Below are 21,995 nucleotides of genomic sequence, written 5' to 3'. Positions count from 1 at the left end.
AAATGCTTAGTTTATTTCCAACTAGAAAGGTTTGAAAGGTGGTTGATAAAGTTGATAAACAATGTCTCTCAGCCTTGTCAACTTGATATCTGGATTTCAACTCCCAGAATTCCTTTGCTGGCAGGTGCTCTTGGCTGAAACTTTTTAAAGTTACTGTAATGCTCTCTACATCGTGCAAAATGTAGCTGCGAGAGCAATCATGGGCTTCCCTAAATATGCCAATGTTACTCCAACACTCCGCAGTCTGCATTGGCTGCTGATCAGTTTCGGGTCACAATTCAAAGTGTTGGTTATGACCTATAAAGCCCTTCATGGCATCGGACCAGGATACCTGTGAGACCGCCTTCTGCCGCACGAATCCCAGCGACCGGTTAGGTCCCACAGAGTTGGCCTTCTCCGGGTCCCGTCGACTAAACAATGTTGTCTGGCAGGACCCAGGGGAAGAGCTTTCTCTGTGGTGGCTCCGACCCTCTGGAACCAGCTCCCCCCAGAGATCAGGATTGCCCCCACCCTCCTTGCCTTTAGTAAACTTCTTAAAACCCACCTCCACCGTCAGGCATGAGGGAATTGAAACATCTTCCCCTTGTCCATGTAGTTTTTGTGTATGATTTGATTGTGTGTTGTTTTTTATATATTGGAGTTTCTTTTTTTTTGGACTTTTAATCTAAAACTGTAACCTAGATTTTTAAATATTAGATTTGTTACTATGTATTGTTCTTCACCATTGTTGTGAGCTGCCCCGAGTCTGCAGAGAGGGGCGGCATATAAATCCAATAAATCTAATCTAATCTAATCTAATCTAATCTGATCTGATCTGATCTAATCTAATCTAATCTAAAAAGAGCAGATCTCTCTGGAAAACTGGGCAGTCTTTCAAAATCTTGAACAAGTTGAACAATCTTGAACAAGTTGAACAATCTTGAATAGCTGGAGAGAATGGTGGAACCTCCCAGCATTTCCAGTCGCAAGGAACAAATCTTTCCATTCCTATGTTGGTTTTCTCCTTGGTTGTGAGTTTTAAACGGAGCCAAAGCCACCCTCTAGAGTTTCTATGTCTCTTTTGAAGTGTGGTGACCAGAACTGGATGCAATACTCTATGTATGGTCTTATCAGGGCATTACAGAGGGCATTATATTATACTTAATGTATACTTGTAATAAATATACTAGACAGACATCAAAACCTAGAGCTGACATTAGAATAAAACTCTGCAATAATCAATGCAAGGCATTTCTATTTTATATAATGATATAAATGTATCCTAATGCTAGCAAATGTTTAGTACAAATTTCTGGCGAATAATTGAAAGGTTTTTTTAAAAATATAGTTTTATAACAGTCTTGCAAATATATATATATATATATGACATTTTTAAATCTCAAGAGATCAGACACCAGACATTAATTTAAAGGGCACTCAATTTTAGAGATCGGAACTGTATGGGCAAAAATCCTCTAAAATATGAAGAGGCTATTTTAATGGAAGAAAAAACTAATTGACCTTGATTGAATAATTTAGCTGATCTCAGTGAATAATTAGTTGTAATGTAGTGATTCAAATAATAAAGAATTTAAATGGATAAAGTTCCTGAAGATTCAGTTGATATAGGGATATAAAAGTAGATACTTTGATGTCAGGAAAGATCTAGGTTGCTTAAATTGCATTATAGGTATTCCTTGACTTATGACCAGAACTGAGTCCAAAATTTCAATTAAGTGAGATGTTTGTTAAGTGAGTTTTGCTCCATATTATGACCTTTCTTGCCACAGTTAAGTGAATTACTGCATGCTGAGATAGTAACGTGGTTGTTAAGTGAATCTGGCTTCCCCATTAACTTTCCTTGTAAGAAAGTAACAAGAGATGTTCACATGATCCTGGGACACAGCAATGGTCATAAGTATGAATCAGTTGTCAAGCACTTGAATTTTTGATCACGGGAATGCTTCAGAGATTGTAATTGTGAAAAATAGTCATAAGTCACTTTTTTCAGTGCTGTTGTAACTTTTAATTGTCACTAAATTAACTATTGGAACTTGACGACTATCGGTATTATAAACCCAAACAAGAGGATGGAGAGCAGAATTGGAATGTTCTCCCTACAAACTATAAATCCAGGCAGGACTTCACTAAATTCAAAGGTAATTAATTAAACTTTCTGAAGTTTGATATAAATAAATTTCCCTTCTACTGGGGATTGCTTTAAATAAATCACTAAAAGTAGATTTCAAATTTCTAGTCCAAATAAAATTGATTGTTCTACCATAATACTAAACCTATTTTTATTTCCTTATTCATTACTTTGTGACTTAAGCCCAGTTAGTTTTGAAGGAATTCAGCTGAATAGGCATTCAGGCCTTTGTCAGTTTTGCAACTAATTTTCATTGAGGAAATCAAGTGTGCCTTTCAGCATCATAATCTCTGATAAGATCACTCATGGTTGGTCACCCCACTGCTGGAATTCCTCCACACTAGATTCCTTACCAATCTACAAACATTCAAATCATCTCAGTTTGCATGAAACCTGCTCAAACTGAATTCTTGAATAATTGCTTCAAGTGCTATTATAGTAGTTGCCCTTATTCTATACAACATCTCGTATCAGTTGCAGTTATTCATCTATAACTTTAAATTGAAAACAAAGGGGAGATTGTCTTTTACTAAATCCAAAGATTACTTTTTTTAAAAAAAGTTTTGAAACAGCACAAAACAATTCTAGCAATATTTCAGGCATACTGGCAAGGAAACTGTGTTCATAATAATTTGCTGCAGGAAAACATACCGACAATTAATCCACTTGCTTTATTGATCCCTGTTGCCCCAAATAAAGTGATGTAATAACAAGTGATGCACGCATTCTCAAAGTTGCCATGGATCACATTTTTGACATATATTGGCTATTGTCATGATGCTAGAGCTGTTACTTTTCTTGGAAGACAGCCTTAAATCAATGCTTTAACTTTTGTCAGTAATTCCATGCTACAGAATAATAAAGTTTATTTATAACTGTAACTCTAACACATCGGGCATTTGAAACAACTCCCTGGAGAGAGATATTAAATTAAGGTATATATATATCTCACTGGAAGATTTCATGAAGAATTGTATGAAAAAAAGTTAGTTACATAACTGAGATCCTTAAATGTTAGAACAATAGGGAATTGTGATAAATATTACCTCTGATTACCTTCATTTCAGACTTGTATTGGTTTTGGCCTCAGGTTTATTGAAGGATCACAAACCTGAAGCCAAAACCAATATAAGTAGTCTGAAATGAAAGTAACCAGAAAATAGTGTTATTGTAGTCAATTCGTTAAATTATTCAAGTTACTATTTTCTTCTCTTTTTTTTTCAATTTTTCATTCTTGAATTTATGTGCTCCCTTCTCCCTCAATCATTGCTGATCATGAATTTTTAGATTTCCTTCATTCCTAGAAGAGATAAATCAGAAAATAGCAACTCATCCAAAGGAATAAGCTGTAATGAGAGCTGGAATGTATCTGTATCTCATCAGATACATAGACTGTATAGGATTTAAACTAAGAAGGTCCACTTAGCTTTATTAAAACTTTATTGCTTAATTACAATTTTTATTAATCCTAATTCTCTTCCACTCTAACAGCTGCTTTATTGATTTCCCAAATTTACTACCATGGGGCACATTTTGGGTCAAACTCAAATATCAATCCAAATAAATTAAAGGCATAAAGATAAAAAAAGTAAAGAAAATGTACCTAAATCTAATTTATATTAGCACCTTTTATTATAATATCTATACCATTTCAAACTATCCTTGCTTCCATTATTTTCATATACTCATTCAAGCAATGTTTTCTGTTCCTAATTTTTTTCATTTCTTTATTCTTGAGTAATTTCTTAACTCTGTCCAACCACAACTTTGCCCTTCCCATTTCTTCATTCAAATATTTGTTTTGTGGTTTTGATTCTCATTCTCTCAATTTCAACCTGGCCACATCCGGGTTGTGTTTGACCTTGGGGGTCCCGAGCTGTGTTTTCACTGGCAAAGGAACTGTGGACTGTTCCTTTGCTGTTTCCAGCGCAGCCCTATGGGCCATATCTAAGCACCCACTGGGCCAGATCTGGTTCCTAGGCCTTGAGTTTGACACCCTTGCTCTACGTGATCAGATGTAATCAATACGCTTATTCATAATTGGTCAGTGATTTCTGAGATTCAGCAAAAACCAATCTTTCTTTCAGTGCTTCCTTAGAAAAGATCATTTCCAACAATACTTTAGATAATTCAATTTTAGGAATAAAGTGTGGTTTCATCCTATTTCTTGGATGATTGGAAGCAAATTAAAAATCATAATATATTCATTTTGGTTTCAGTAGCAAATCATAACTATAAATTGGCATAAATGAAAACACTTTGGCAACTTAATAGGGACATAAATGGAGATCCCAACTGGGCATCGTCTGGGCAAAAAACTGGACCTTTTGACCAATCAAAACGGCCACCAGCACTTAGGAGGCACAATGCCTGAAAACAGGCCGCTTGCAGCTCTCAAAATGACAACCATCATTAATGGAGGGGAATGAGCCTCCCAGCCACAATTAGTGTCACTGAGCTACAAGACAAGTTCTGCCTAGATGTTTCAGCCAGCTGGCACTTCAATTAACAAGGCTCTGATGGACAGTCAATCTTCCTCTGCCTCACACCACTTTGCTTAGAAGGAATTTAGCCCATGTGGATCAGGGACTTTGGCTGACTCAGCTGTTTGGCTGTGGCAGTTCTTGCTGATGTACCAGATGAACCTGTACACATGCTGGCAGCAAGAATGGCCACAAGAGAAAATCCCCCAAAACTCCCTCTGCAAAGTATAGATACAGAAAAGAAGAGTCCAAGCTGGAAGAAATTATCAGGTGTTTACCAAGGTTAAACTTAAAGAAAAATGAAACATGTCCCTCTAGGTTCAACTGAGTTTGAAAACTGACTCAGTGGAACAGAGAAAGGACATGTCACAATCTATGTTAACTCAGTCTCTTGGCAACCAACTGAAGTTTATCTCATGCTTGGATTTTCCTTAGCAGCACACAGGGAAAACACTTTGGCAACTTAGTAGGAACATAAAAGGAGTCCCCAACTGGATATCCTCTGGGCCAGTGATGGCAAACCTTTTTTTCCTTGGGTGCTGAAAGTGTTTTGGTGATTCTAACATGGAAGTATAGTATAAGAAAAACAACTCCTTTGTTTTTTGTAATTGGCATGAAACTGAAATATAAGAAATCACACCTATTATTTGACCAACAAATTCAATAGCTATATTTGAAGAAGTACAATTAATGAATGGATATGCAGTTTACTTTTCTCCAGGCTTGCTTAATTATAGCATGCAATGGGAGAGATAATATGTTCATTAGTTTGGTCTGGAATAGGGGTCCTTGATGCACTCCCTGAATTTTGTTGTTTTTTTGCATAGAAATTCTGGAATATGGCAATTAATTAATAAAGTAACACATCAGGATTGTGGCTTAATATACAATATTTTAACATACAGTATCAATAGTACATACTTACTTATATTCTCGATCAAGAGAAATACATTTGGATTCATGTTTGCACGGGTTTAGCTCAGGCACACAATGGTTGATTACTTCATCACAGAGTTCTCCTGAAATAAAAATAAATTTAAGAGTTCTTTTAATATAGATTTAGTAGACGTTTAGTTGCCTGAATTATAATTAGAACTGAGGAATGAAAAATGCTTATAAAAAACTATTGAGGACAATGATATTACAATCCCTCTTTTTTTTTAAAAGAAATTAATGGCATACCCATGATTAAAACATTTATTGTGGTCTGAGACTAATCAATGCAGCAAAAATATACAAATACAGTGGAACCCCGACATAAGAGCTGCTCTACTTAAGAGCAACTCGAGATAAGAGCTGGGAGGGGAGAGATATTTTTGTTCTACTTACAAGCCCAAATTCGAGATACAAGCGCCAAGGAGCTGTCTCCTGAAGCCAAACGCTAACTTCCGCGTTCGGCTTCAGGAGACAGCTGCGAAGCGGCGCGCGTGTTTTAAAAGGTTGCAGCCGGCCTGGGGGGCTCGGGGGGGTGCTTGCAGCTTTCTTTCTTGCTCTTTTTCTTTCTCTCTTTTACCTTCCCTTCCTCTATTTCTTCTTTTCTTTCTCCTTCCCACCTTCTTCCCTCCCTCCCTTCACTCATTCCTCTCTTACTCTCCCCTTTCATAAGTTTCCTTGCTTCCTTTCTCTGTTCCTGTCCCTTCCCTCTTTCCTTCCTTCCTTCCCACCCTCCGTCCATTCATTCACCCATTCCTCTCTTGATCGCTTAAAGCCGGTCCCTGGTGCAAAAAGGGTTGGGGACCTCTGTCCTACAGGATTGGGTGGCAGAGAAGTTGAACATATGTAAATTTAAAAGTTTAAGAAAGTTTACAAGTTAAGTGAAAGAAACTTCATTATTCATTTATATGTACATGTACATTTCTTCATTAAAAACATGTCTTTCTGCATAATTTAGACTAACTTTGTGAGTTTTTTGAGGGCTGGAACCAATTAAAATTATTTACATTAATTCCTATGGGGAAAAGTCGTTCGAGATAAGAGCTGCTCGACTTAAGAGCCCAGGTCCGGAACGAATTAAACTCGTATCTCGAGGTACCACTGTAATGCATTGTATATGAAACATGTAATACAAGAAGATTTTTATTTTTATTTCTGGGGTATAATTTTTTTTAATTTTTTCTTCACCTCAAGATAAAACATATGTAAATAACAAAACACAATACCAATATCAAACCAGATACATATGCCAAATTTCCATATTGTTAATGGGCTTTAAGGAGTTTCTTTACTTTCTATCTTTTCCCTCCCCTCCCATAACTCCATCTCTCCAACATTATAAGTAGTACTAAACTTTAAAAACAGAAACAAAGAAAGAAAAAGAAATAAAACCCCCAAATACATCTTCAATATCTAACATTCTATAAATCCCATATTCATCATTATTTACAGAGAAAGGGAAAGAGAAAAGAAAAAGAAAAAAATCCCTGTCACTCCAACATTTAGCTAATACAAGAATATTTGAGGTCTTTGTGAATGTTATGAATATTAATGTTGTCCTAAAACAAATAAATAAATGTTTATCATCAGAAACACATTTAGAAATGCCTCTATAGCTCAACATGAATACACTTATCTTTTATTGTTCCAAAGAGGGCAAAAACAGGAGTTTTTTGCTAGAGGATGTTATAAATTGAGTGCTAAATTGTATCCAGAATTCTGTCTTTGCCTTGTTAATTAATTAATTAATTAATTAATTAGATTTCTATGCTGCCCTTCTCCGTAGACACCATAGTTTGATAGTAACTCACTGTTACAGGGCTTGGCTTAAAAAAACTAACAAACCTATAAGGCAAGTTTACATGTAATGTTCAACTTTCAGTGAACAAAAACCATTTCCATTTATTACAGAAACCAGCCCAGTTGGACTGTACACAATTTTAAATCAATATCTGAGAAACAATACATATAATAACCTCAATCCTTGTGATTCTGAGTTTCAGTCTTACATAAGCATTGGAGATACAGTTAAGAACTTGCAGAATTTATCTGAAGAGTTGGGATTGATCCTGTCCATTAACAGTACTAATACAGTGGTTCATTTATTGTGGACCACACTTTCATTGGCAAAATGAGTTTGATGATGTGGTTAATGGTCATGGAACACGTGCTACCTTTTAATGTACTATATTTATTCCCCAATATAATTTGCATCATCTCAGTAGAATAATCTCAATTTCACAATAGAATATCACATGGATACACATTCACACTTCTAACTTGTATTCAGTCTTGTGACTGGTGCAAAGAAAACAAGCAATTCATTTATCATTATGTTGAGTAACATTAGTGGTCTCAAAAGTTTTGGGACTATATCTTGGATGTACCGTATATACTTGAGTATAAGCCGAGTTTTTTAGCCCCAAAAATGGGCTGAAAAACACAGCCTCGGCTTATACTCGGGTCATTGACAAAGTCACCACACGAGGGCGCCATTGCTTGAGCCAGAGCGAGGAGGCACCAGCTTTTGTCCCCTCTGGCACGCCGTAGTTCCTCTCCCTAGCTCAAGCAAAGAAGGCAGCCATTTGCAATGGTGAGTCGGATTAAAAAGGCCCCCTGCTGTCAGATTCTCCTCCCCCTCCTTTGAAAGGATTTAAACTGTTTAAAAAATGGTATTTTGTGGTAGTTGCTGTCCTTGCTTGGATAGGATCTAATAATGTGTTATGAGGCAGAGCTAGACAGGAATTCTTTTTCTATCTGTCTATCTTTCTATCTATCTATTTTTCTATCTATCTATTTTTCTATCTATCTATCTGTATCTATTTCTATCTATCTATCTATCTATCTATCTATATATCTATCTATCTATTTTTCTATCTGTCTGTCTATATTTATATCTATCTGTCTATCTATCTATCTATCTATCTATCTATCTATCTATCATCTATCTATCTGTATCTATTTCTATCTATCTATTTTTCTATCTAACTATTTTTCTTTCTATCTATCTATCTATCTATCTGTATCTATTTCTATCTATCTATCTATCTATCTATCTATCTATCTATCTATCTATCTATCTATCTATTTTTCTATCTGTCTGTCTGTCTGTCTGTCTGTCTGTCTATCTATCTTTCTATCTATATCCATCTATCTATCTATCTATTTTTCTATCTGTCTGTCTGTCTGTCTATCTATCTTTCTATCTATATCTATCTATCTATCTATTTCTATCTATCTATCTATCTATCTATCTATCTATCTATCTATCTATTTTTCTGTCTGTCTGTCTGTCTATCTATCTTTCTATCTATATCTATCTATCTATCTATCTATCTATCTATCTATCTATCTATCTATCTATTTCTATCTATCTATCTATCTATCTATCTATCTATCTATCTATCTATCTATCTATCTATCTATTTTTCTGTCTGTCTGTCTATCTTTCTATCTATATCTATCTATCTATCTATCTATCTATCTATCTATCTATCTATCTATCTATCTATCTATCTATCTAGCTATTTGGTTTTCTATGCTGATAACCTCACAGCAGCTAATGCTGAAGCTCTTCTTTGGATACACTTATTTGTTTGTTTGTTTGTTTATTTATTTATTTAATTGGATTTGTATGCAATCCCTCTCCAAGGACTCAGGGTGGCTCATAGCATATATAAAAACAGAACAATAATGTAAATCCAATTAATGATGAGAAGGAATCCAGTTTTGAAGGATTTTAACTGTTAGGTTTTAGCTTTGTTCCTGATCGAGCTACTTTTTTTACTTTTTAATTTATTGTTAATATTGTTAATTTGTTTACCCTCTTTTAAATTTACAGAGCTAGTTTACTGGTTTTCTTTAAAATAAATATTCTAAAACATGTCTCAATTAATGTAATTTTATTGTTTTCCATTTTTATAAGTTACCAGTAGCCACTGCATTTTCTAACCTCGGCTTATAGTCGGGTCAATACGTTTTCCCAGTTTTTGTGGCAAAAATTGGTGCCTCGGCTTATACTCGGGTCGGCTTATACTCGAGTATATACGGTATTTAAAAAAATTCTCACAATAATATAATAATATGATTAAAAGCCTTGATGCTAAACAGATTTAAGGAACTGTGGTGGTACAGTGGTTAGAGATGGTTAGTAATAGAGGCTAATTCTGCCCACTGCCAGTAACTGGATCCTGACCAGCTCAAGGTTGATTCAGCTTTCCATATATCTGAGAGGTTGGTAAAATGAGGACCCAGATTGTTGGGGGCAGTATCAGAGGTGAGTTGCTACCGGTTTTCCCCAGTTCAGGAGAACTGGGAGCAGTGGCAGTGGAAGGCTCCACCCACCTGCCTGGTTCTGCACATGTGCAGAAGTGCCACACACAAATGAAGCGCGTACACATATTCACAGTTCTGAACTAGTAGCAAAGTTAAGTGAAACCCACTATTGGGCAATTCACTGACATTATAAAACCATTTAGAGAGTGTTATAAAGCACTATGAAGTGATATATAATCTAAATGCATTTGCTTAAGGAATAAATAATTGTCTATACCCAGGAGTCCATCAGGATTGCATTCTTAAATAAAATGTTCTCAAGTATATGGAACAGTGCAACCCATTTTGATAATACCTATTCAAAATCTTGTTTTGTATTTCTAGTTTCTAATAATGAACAAATGGTTCAAATGATTCACAATGATCAAAGCCACAATCTTCTGAATAATAGTGTTATGATAAAATTCCCTTCTGTAATATCGTGAATTCTCCTGCCCCCCCAATCTCTTATATTTCCTGAACAATTTCAGCTGTATTGTAAAGTTTTATCTCAAATTATTCCTGTGTAGAGATTCCAAAATGTATTTCAGTCCTATATTTCATTTCAGTTACAATCTTGCACATGTGTACGCACACATGTGAATACCCATACTAATAACATAACTCTTAATGGACAAAATTAAACTGTAAAACATGCTATCAGAAATTTTATTGTGCCAATTATTACCTTAGTAGTAAAACATCTCTCTCATTTACAGATTTCCAGCACCAAAATCAAGTAACAGCGTCCTAATTTTTACCAATTACCATTAGCACTGCAGTCCCAAAGTTGGCTTAATTATTAATTGTAAAAGATTTCTCCTAAAACTTCATCAGAAATACATGGAGTTCCTCCATAAATTATTTATGGCTGTCATTTCCCTAGCATAGAAACAGTGTTAACAAATGACCCAATGAGAACCCAAGAAGCACAGAACTGTGTGTTATTACAATATAACCTCTAGCTACTTTCAGTTAATTCATAGGTTGTTGCCTATTTGCTGAAGGCATCCCAAAGTGTAAGGTCTATCATGTATCAACCTGGGATTTTCTTATAAAGCAAAGAAAAAAAATGAGTTTGAGCATAATGAAACTGGTATCAATCCAGTTGATGCCTGCTTCATTTATGCAAATACAGTATAAAGAAAGAACTTTATTTTTTAAAAACTGGTCTCAGTCAAAATGGAACATTATGGACACAAGCCTTAAAATTGTTAATTATTTCTGACAACTGAAAGAAAATAAATTCTGACATTTTAGATATTATTAGCAATGTATACAAATGCCAATACAAATTTTGGGAGATTGTAATGTAAGGTATATTCTGTCCACACGTAACATAAATCACCCAATAATGGCCTTAAAATGATGTATTTTTTAATATTCACACACATAAACACACCCACAATCTGTAGATTTTCTTATACAAACTGTATACACACACAATACAATTTATATATATTTTATATCTACCTATCTACATATTACATATGTATACATATACACACACAAATACACAAGGTGTGTTTTTGTGTTGAATATATATATTCAACATATATTCAACATGCATATTATGTATAATTATATGTATGGGTGAGTTTGCTTGTTTGTTGCTGACATGTGATGTATCACAATGTTTTTTCCGTTTGTGAAGCTAGAGTGGGCGTGGCCTGTGCAGTTTGACACCCTTGATTTATTTGATGTATACGTAATTGTTTGCACTCACCATAGGACCTACTTCTCAATAGCTAAATCCTTTCTGTTCTTTACAGTGAGGAAGAAGCAATACTGTCCATTTAACTCAAATGCATAATATTGTGCATTTAGTTCAAACACTAGAAGTCATAATTGGTATGTATTCTGTTATGATAATTCCATTATTGAAAGCATAATAATTAAATGAAGTCAAATGCATGCAACATTTTCTAGTCTGCTGGATTGATTTTTGTTTTGTAGTCACTAGAGGCACAATGAATCAGCATTAACATATGTTCCTAGCAGTTAATCCTACATGGGTTAAAGGCCTGGAGACCCTTCCATGTTTCATTTGCCAAAGAACAATGCATTCCCACTAAGGAAAATTTGCTTTCTAGAAATCTCTCTTCCAAAAACACTTCCAGGCAAATAAGTTATTTCAGGAATCAAAGATAGTCACAAAAAAAGAAAATTAAAAAGCAAAGAACAGTACACATTCATCATTGATTAAAGATTAATGCCATTATAACCACTCATTTGATTAAAAACAAAACAAAAAACAGCCTATTGAATTTAGTGGGAATCATTTTTGAGAAGCAATGCACTATAAATAGTAAAAGCCCTAATTGTGTCAAAAACATCCCTTGATAGTTTAACAGGTTTTTATTTAATAGCTAGGATAAACTTTTGACAATATCCAAAAGAAAGTACAGTCGTACCTCGTCTTACGAACTTAATTCGTTCCGTTACCAGGTTCGTAAGTAGAAAAGTTCATAAGAAGAATCAATGTAAAAGAAAATAATGCGTGCAACCCCATCCCAAAAGTCACCCCTTTTGCCTTGCGCTACTGAGAATCCCCGCCTCTGGACTTCCATTGCCAGCCGAAGCACCCGTTCCTGAATTGCTGGGATTTCCCTGAGCCTCTCCTCACTGGGAAACTCCACCTCCAAACTTCTGTTGCCAGATGAAGCACCCGTTCTTGCATTACTGGGATTCTCTGAGCCTCCCCTCTCTGGGAATCCCCACCCCCGGACATCCACTGCCAGCCAAAGCGCCCGTTCTTGCATTGCTGGGATTCCCTGAGCCTCCCCTCATTGGGATTCAAAGCAGCGCCAGCAAAGATGAAGGGACTCCTGTGCTTAGAAAGCTTAGAACTACATCGCCTTTGGCACAACCTAAGCATAGCTCATAAAATTATCTGCTACAACATCCTACCTGTCAATGACTACTTCAGCTTCAACCACAACAATACATGAGCACACAACAGATACTCAAAATGAACCTCCCCAAATTTGACTGTAGAAAATATGACTTTAGCAACAGAGTCGTTAATGCCTGGAACTCACTACCTGACTCTGTGGTTTTGTCACAAACCTTCCAAAACTTTACCCTTAGACTGTCTACTGTTGACCTCACCCAATTCCTAAAAGGTCAGTAAGAGGCGTGCATAAGCTTACCAGCGCACCTACTCTCTCTGTCCAGTTGTTCCAGCTTATCAGTACCCATCTTATGTATATGTAAACAATGTTATATCTGTTTTTGTAGATGTTATATAGATATAAAAAATGTTATATCTATATCTACATTCAAATATGTACTTGACAAAATAAATAAATAAATGAATAAATGAATGAATAAATAAATAAATAAATAATATTTCTTCTTTTTTTTTCAAAGAAAGAAGATTTAATAGAGTGCGCAATATAATTTTACAAATTAGCTAGCAAAATAATTTATAGGGTCAGCCCTGTATGGAAAAAGAGATGCCAGATGTTTATGCTGGTTTTAGAAAAAGCCAAAGAATGAAAGACATTACTGCTGATGCATGTTGGATAATTGAGAAAGCTGTAAAACCCCAAAAAGAAAATAGATACTATATTGATTATAGAAAGGTTTTAAATTGAATTAGGAATGTGCTTAGGAGCAAGGGTCACCCATATTTTTGTTCCATAGAGAATCTCTCTACAAAGAGATTCTGAAACAATGATTCCCAGTGATTCACATTTGTGAGCCGATAGGGAAGGTAAGTAGATTTCATCCCTGATGGTGTGGTTTCTAATAGCTATTATTGAATGATAAGGCTTTAAAGCTCAATTTATAAGTGGGGACAGATTTGTTGCTTCATTTTTTAAGAGAAAGTGATAAATTGGAATACAAAATCGATTAGATTCAGATTAAAATATAATACATTAGTTCTTAGTAGATTTTGGATTATTAGAATTAAATGTTGAGTTTTTATCAATTGATTTTTGTTAAGGGATGAGATATCGGAAGAAGACCCCTGTTTATGGAAATATTAGAGAAAATGGTTTATACTTGTCTGGGAGGAAGGGGCTCCTTATAACTGGAGACATTAGGAATTGAACCTTCAAAGGGGAGAGTACATGGCATACTAAAAAGCTATTGTTTTTCAAATAAACATGAGACTCTTTTCTTGGAGTAGAAGGGAAATGTTAGCAAACTCCAAAACTGTTGAACTACCTCTCTCTAGATAGGCAAGCAATGATTCTCTAAATTATTATCATAGCTGAACTTCAGCCTGTTTGGACACAGTCTGACTCTAAAGTGAGATTATGCCAGATTGGAGCAAGAGCACACATTTTCTCAAATCACATTTCAATAGATACAACCAGTGAAGGGCTACCAAAATTTTTACTACCACACTGTGGGCGTGGCTTATGCAGGACGCTCTGCATTTTCTTTCAATTTCTTTCAGTGCAAATTGGGTACTATGGGGTGGAGCTCCATTTTTGCTACCCCACTGCATCACTCCCCCCCCTGTCCAGGTAGCAGCCCACCCCTGGATACAACCTATTCTTTTCCATTCCTACCTCTTTTTCCACCACTGTGGAAGCAAAGTTTGGGGAAGTTTGCTTTTATTGACAATGCATTCTGTACTTTATGTCTAAAATTCTGAACAAAGGTGCCTCATGTGGTTTATAGTGCAGTCAAAGCCTATAAAGCAAGATTAAACAAAATTATGAACCAAAAAGAAAAAGAAACCACAGAAGGCAGAAATAGAGAATATTAATATGAATGATTTGCCCTGCCATGTTTCAGTCATAAAATCAGATCAACACAGCATTGAAAAGAACCTGTATTTCAATTAGATCAGTTAAACTCAAGTATTTCCTGAGGACTTTGTGACTCATATTGGAGAGAATCTGATTTTAACATATGTTTAGGAGAGTATTTTATGGTTAAATATACAAAAGCAATTAAAGAATGTTCAAGGTTGCCATGCTGCAAAATATGAACACAAAACCTAATTTCAAAGATTGTTTTACTAAAATGATAAAGTTTGGAATAAAAACTAATTCTAAAAGGTGTAGACCTATAGTATCCTGACACTTGGAAAATATAGGAAGATAAATTATTCATTTTTGTAGGTTTTGCTACATATAGGCTATTTTTAAAGGCAAACTGTTAGTATGCTGCCTATCATTATTTTTAATATCTAAGATTGTTTTTGGTGATCTGCTTGTGTAATTTGCTGCATTTTCTTAAGAAACATGTTTTTATTGATTATTAGATTAGTCATTGAAAATTCAGCAATAAACAGTATGTCGGTTATGTCTTATGCTTATTTAGACTTAACCATTTGTTTTAGGATAATCATTTTCTAAAATTTAGAATTTTTGGGAAGCAATATCTAATAAGGCAGGAAAACAATATCTTATTTATTTAGAAAACTAAGTTCGCATCTTATTTTTACCTATTAAGAAAGAGCAATAACAAAAATTTAAAAACATACCTTTTTCTTTCATTCAAAATGGAATTAATTTGTTAATTAATGCACATTTATTCATATATAGGGAATCATGTTGTGAGAACCATTGTCTCAGGCTCTCAATTTCTAAACTTTGAGGTCAGGTTCAACCATTACAAAAATTTCTGGCAGAAAGATGGCTAATTGCAGCAGTTCATTTTCAATCAGGATGAAGGTTTTCTAAGCCAACTATTTACATAAGCATCCCAAAAGAGCCCAACAAAACATTTTAAGTTTGAGAAATTTTAGATTTTCTCACCAGCTCACTCAAACATGACACTGATTGAATCCCATGTTACGTAACAGTTTCTAGCTTATAAGGGGCCTTTCTCTAAGTGTCCAGAGCTCAGAGAGTAACATGGCCAGTTCACATTTTTATATTTAAAAGAACATAACTTTTTTTTAATCATGGTACTGCAAATGTGACAGCTTATGATTTGGTGGCTTATATTCTTACATTGTTGGACAAATGCAATTGGAGTTTCTAAAATCAGGGAGCAGCGTTGAAGAACTGGGTGGAAGAGAAAAAAATGAGGAGACTTTTTCAATCTCTGGAGAATTTGCATTGTGTGAATTAGGGCATGACTGCTAAAAATATCATGTGTCAGAGTAAAGGTGAAAACCAAGCAGCTGTCATTTAGGCACAGGCATATATTTGTTTATTTTATGTATTGCTCTTTGTTTTCTTCTTAGGAAGACTTGAACAAAATGCTTTGATGTTCCCTATAGTTTTCAAATGCATGTGGGTATTAATGTGCAGGCAATAAACAAATAAATGTATACTTGTTTGCTGAAATAACAGACATGTACAGATAGCTAGCTAGATTACTTATTAAAAATCTCTATTTTTGAACAGGAAACAGTGGCAGGTTGTTCCCAGTTTTGGAATTAAGGTGATCTTGAAATAATACAACATAGTTACAATGGAATTATTTGCAATATAGAAATTAACACAGTTATAACAACATCACAATTTACAAAAATAGGTCTATGAATATCTCTCTGTGTGTGTGTGTGTATTCATATATACAGGTATATACAGCCATGGTCATAGATATGGAAGAAACCCCCTGCTTTCTATTACTCTTATGCTATTTTAGGAATCCCAGAATGTTGAGACTGAATTACAGTAAGGCGAGAAAATGGATGAGACTTTCAGACCTTTGCAATGATGGCAAAGCTGTAAGGCAAAGTATCCATGCTGTAATGCATTGTAGTGAAGAGCATATCACTTAATTAATAATTAACATACCAACATTTTAGATATAGAAATACATACATATATAAACTCAACTTTCCTGGATACTTAATTTTGATATCAGTAAAGGGCTGAGATGTGTACACACTAAGAAAAGAAAATTCTCTGCCAATAAATACATTAAATAGTTTTCCAAATAATTGAAACCAACCATTTTAAAAAATCTCCAACTTTTTTTTTTTTTTTGCTAGGGTAAAAATCATTTCTTTTCTATGCTACATTGATATCCAGTCCAATTTTAATCCCTTATCCTGGTGGAAAATATTCCTAACTTTTTCCTTTTCTGATGCCCTTTTGACATTATTTAATGCACTGGTTTAGGTGGGGAACCACATTCCAAAAGCTGAAATCTCTGTAACTGAAAAATAATTAAAACTATGTTTTGCTTCTTTATATCCATTTATTTGTGCCAGTTTTTAATGTGCTGTTGGACTTGTTGACAAATAAAATTAATTTAAAATTTAATTAATTAATTAATTAATTAATTGATATAATGATTTGCCATGTGTCTTTCTCCCTTTCCTAAGGGAAGATACAAGCTGTTCAGACTGTGGCATTCTTAAAAAAGTCTGCTCCCTTCCACCAAGTAGTAGACAAGCAGGTCCTTCTAGCATGGAAAAAAATATCAGTTAAGATACATGAAACTCCATGTGACATCTGGAGATTTCCCCCCCTAAAATCTCTCAAAATGATATACTGACCTGTATAGTTTGGTAGGCAAAGGCAAGCGTAATTGTTTATCCCATCCATACAAGTAGAGTTGTTCTCACAATCGTTATCTTCACAGTCATCTGGATTCACTTCACACTTCTTCCCTTCAAACCCAGTAGGGCAGGAACAGCTTTTAACACAGAAATAAAGGAAATATGGACATTAACTGGCATGTTGGGCTAAAATGACTTAAAAAAGGAACTGCGTATACAAACACACATACAAAGGGGAAGTCTCTGAAGATCAAGGGATACTAAATTAGAAAGTTTATGTAGATTCTAGATTCAACACATAAGCAAAAGTTTCTCAAGTTGAGGTAATTTTTCATAATTTAATATTTACATTTTATCACAGAAATAAAATCTGAGGAGCAGGAATGTTAAAAAAGGGGGACAAGAAGATATCAATGAAGAAGAATAGTGGATCATTTAATTAAGGCACTTAGCTACATCTGGGATTGCCCAGATCTTTTCAATTCTGCCATATGATGCAGTTTAGCAATTCAATGGGCAGATGACAAGTCCGGATGCATACATATGGCAGATCAGCTTCAGTGAATTTTGTAGTTTGTTCCAGATTCGTGCTTCACAATTCTGGCAGAACACATAATTGCAGATATATTCACTTGTTTTTTCTGGGTACCCAATAAGAAGGCCAATTTATGCCTTAGCAGTAAATCTTTCCTGAATTATGTAACTTTAGGCATCAATGCTATATGTATATGTTCTATTACATTTTATTGTTCTGTTACACATATGTTCTATTACATTTTATTGTTCTGTTACACATAGCTACACAGCCACTCTCTCACACACATACCTTTCTTCTCTCTCTCTCTTTCTTTCTCTCTTTTTCACACACACACAAACACACAGACAACTATCTATAGTGTTTAGAACATATACGCAGCAGAAATAGCAAAAATAGTTTTTCTTCCTCTGGGTCAAAACTAAATTGGATACTACAGCTAAGGTGTGATAAGCATGACTTGATCAAAACCATATTCATAAATCTTAACAATCTGACATTATATATATTATATATTATTTATATAATAATGTCAGTACTGGTGAACTTAAAGGTACTAAATATTGTGATGATAATTACTTCTGAAAACACCAATTTCCCTTTTATAATTTTATTTTGAAAACATATACTGTATACTGCAAAATGAAGAAGAAATACAATACCACAAATGTAACCATGAAATATTGTAAGGCCTGGGTGGAAAACTATGTTTTAGTCCTGTTGTACCATAACAAGAAAGGAATTTGCTTTGACTTCAATCACCATTTCTTTCACAATATGGGATCCAACCCAGAAAAATATTATCTATTGGTAGGATCTGCAAAAGGTACAGAAAGGTACTTGTACAGAAGGATTATGGGGAAGAAGAAGTCTTCTAAATAGTTTAGGCATAAGCTATATAACTCTTTATATATAATTGCATGTATTCTGCATTGAGCTCAGAAGACAATAATTAGTGAAACTGTTGTAACTGGGACATATAGGATTTTCAAGAGACATTGCCTATTTTTATGCTCTTCTTTCCAGTTTGCACTTCGAATGCCGTTCCAAGAAAAGCATATTACAATAATATAATTCTCAGGTTTTAGCACAAAAGACAGCTCCTTTGTCTCCAGGTAGGGATGCCCCATGTTTATGAGCTGAAACTCAGAAAAGATCATTCCAGCCACTATTATGTGGCTATTCAACATTAGTGATGAGTTAGGAATACCTCTTCCCCCCTTCCCGCGGAAACTGTGTGACTTTATTTCTTTGTGTTTGTGTATTTCTTGTCAAATTTCTCATCTTCATTCTTCATTTTGTTATATTTTTTCCCTGTTATACTGTTTTCAATGCATTTTTATCTGTAACTGCCTTGGGAGTCAGAAACCATAACTATTTAAATAATAACATAACACTTAAAGAGAAAATTGGAATCTTGGCTGTCAATTACTAAAATAAAGCCCCCAGCAACAGTAAAAGTTCTGCTTTCTCCATGTTTAGTTTGGATTTTTATTTCACATTTGCTCCTTCACTGGTTTGGAGACTCTCAGAGGACTGGAAGATGCGCAGTCCCAGTTTCACAGAAAAGGAAAGAGAGAACATGATTGAAGAATGAAAGCTGGTAAGGTGAGATTCTGCATCCCAGAAAGCAGATGTATTTTCTTAATGTTAGAGTTCATGAGGGAATATATATACAGTATAGATAGAATATTTAGGATTAGGATAGGATCTAAATGAAGTACAAGGACTGTGTATATATGTTATTACTTGAAAAGAGAAGTACAGTTCTGCTGTCAAGTTATTATTTGTGAAAACATAAAACAATATCCATCAAGAAGAAGAAAGAAAGATTATATTGGAGCCAGTATATTTACGTGCCCAATATACATTGTGTTGTACAATTCTGCTATGATAATACTCTGCTCAGTGAAAAAAATTCCTTAAAAACATAAATTTCATAGAAAGCTAGCAAAGCTGCCTTGTATCCATTAATTCAAATAGAAAATTTGAAGAATTATATATTTTAAACCGGTGTTTCCCAACTTTGGCAACCTGAAGATATCTGGACTACAACTCCCAGAATTCCCCAAAGCAGCAAATGCTGGCTGGGGAATTCTGGGAATTGAAGTCCAGACATCTTCAAGTTGCCAAGGTTGGGAAACACTGTTTTAAACTCTGGATTCCGAACATAGTTACCTTTCTTTTAGAGTGAGATGGTCAATGATTCATTGTGTAGGGGTCATTATTATCAGTAAATAAAGCTATTAATCTTCCTGGAAGTGCATCTCCTGCCAATGAAGGGTTGAGTTAGACACCCTTCCTTTTTGAACCCTGATATGAGGCCCAACAGCTTGACAGACTTCCCTACAGCTTTTATTATAGCAAGGGATCAGATGTCTGGGGACATCTTTAGGGAGATGTCTCTAGGGACTCTCCTATCAATGAAGGTGCTAGTCTTTTGTGCTCTAGTTCAGAAACCAAGCAATGACCCATATGGACCAGAACAATACAAAAGTAGAGCTCAAGGGCAGGATTTTCCGATTCTTATTCTACTAAAAAATATTTTGTAAACAAGAAGCAAAAATGCAGAAATATTCAAGGCTGGGAAATAAGCATCCATGTAGCCACTGATTGAAATAGGCGGAAGGAAGAAGATTCATGTTTTGTAACTAAGGGGAAGGATTCTTAGATGTTGTGAAGTGAGAACTTTTAGTTATGGCTTCCTAGTTCTCTGCAGTGAAAAAAATTGCCTAACTTTCTTGTCTACTTGGGAATATGGAACAGGAAACATCTAATCATCGTACCTGGGAGGCCTTGCATAGACAGCCCAACATATGAGGAGATTCAATCATAATCAATAAACCCACCCCCATTACCACTTTGCCAAAGATATTGAAGTCACTGTGGAAGCAACTGTAACAGTTGCCATCCTCCCATACAAAGTATTTCCTCATCAGTATGGGAATCTGATCAAATTTACTGCCATTCCTCACTCAATATGAATTATATATCTTCCTAAAATCAAATTACTTCCTTGTCAAACAAACCACCATGGGATTTATAATTAGCCTAATGGCTGAAGGATGTGTAAAATGAATAACCCAGCACAGTTCACATCTAGCTGGAGTAACTGGAACATTACATGGTACATCTGAGAACTAACTTTAAAGACCTTGTCAAGCAAGTGACTTGAGACTATGAAAACCATTGCTTATGACAGGTGAAGCATTTAGAGAGGAAATGTATTGATGAGATAGCTATTAGCTCAGGATATGAGCTAGAATGAAAGAGGCTGAACTGACTACCAGATGAAATCGAGGACATAGTCATTTATCAAGGTGCCTGATTAACTTTGACAGCATTAATCTAGGTCTGTTTGAACATCAACAGAAGAGTAAAGGGATTGCAGCAGAATATGACAATGGGAAGGGTAGAGATCATTATTCTCATCAATAATACAGATGTTCTCTATCCCTGAATACTAGAAAAAGGAAACAAATCATATGTACAACATCTTCTAACAAAATGGATATCATTACAACTTCATCAAAAAGTGCCTGACCAATATAATCCAATGTAACATAGCCATCAATAGCTCTGAATAGAATTCTTCACAAATATCAAAAACATCTCAGAAATCACCAACAAATTACAACCAGATGGCATCACCATAGCAGACAAACCAATTAAATATCTCCAAAATATCCTAAGTAAACAAAAAACAACAAAAAACAACCCAGCAGCCTCAGAAGAAGAAGAAAAGCATATAGTGTAGGAGTTGCAATTGGCACTATGTATTGTAAGGCAAATAGACAGAAGACTAACAGAACCCTTCTATGAAAACCAACCGAAAACATGATGAAAGCTTCTTAATTTCACAATACATGGACAGAATTGATCATAGTTTCAACTGGGAAACTGTGGGCATCGTAGACCAAGTCAAGTCCAAAAGCACGACGGAATTCCTGAAAGCCTGGCACTCAGCAAACTGACCATCAACAGGCACATAGAGATAAGCATACCATTCAAAAGAGACAATCAAAAAGCTAAAAAGGAAACAAAAAGAATAAATACCTCCTCCCTGGCAATCAACACCCAGATAAGCAAGAATTGACCTCAAGATTAACATTAAACCAACAACCAAGAAGCAAAAAATAATCCAGAAAAGAAACTACCAACATGCTAAAAGGAAAC

The 21,995-nt window shown here is 35.0% G+C and overlaps 1 protein-coding gene across 2 annotated transcripts in view; it reads right to left on the bottom strand.

The window, feature by feature from the left end:
* SLIT3 (slit guidance ligand 3) overlaps nt 1-21,995 on the bottom strand; it is a 505,354-nt gene that overhangs the window by 35,035 nt on the left and 448,324 nt on the right. For both annotated transcript variants that reach the window (XM_070739462.1, XM_070739463.1), the window contains 2 exons: nt 17,282-17,421; nt 5,537-5,630 (listed from right to left, as the gene is read on the bottom strand). In XM_070739462.1, coding sequence (XP_070595563.1) covers nt 5,537-5,630; nt 17,282-17,421 — 234 coding nt within the window. The remainder of the gene's footprint in view (nt 1-5,536; nt 5,631-17,281; nt 17,422-21,995) is intronic.

This window comes from Erythrolamprus reginae, chromosome 2, assembly GCF_031021105.1.
Source record: "Erythrolamprus reginae isolate rEryReg1 chromosome 2, rEryReg1.hap1, whole genome shotgun sequence".
NCBI lineage: Eukaryota > Metazoa > Chordata > Lepidosauria > Squamata > Dipsadidae > Erythrolamprus > Erythrolamprus reginae.
Note: the sequence above shows the minus strand (reverse complement) of the source record. Positions and strands in the feature narration are given on the sequence as shown.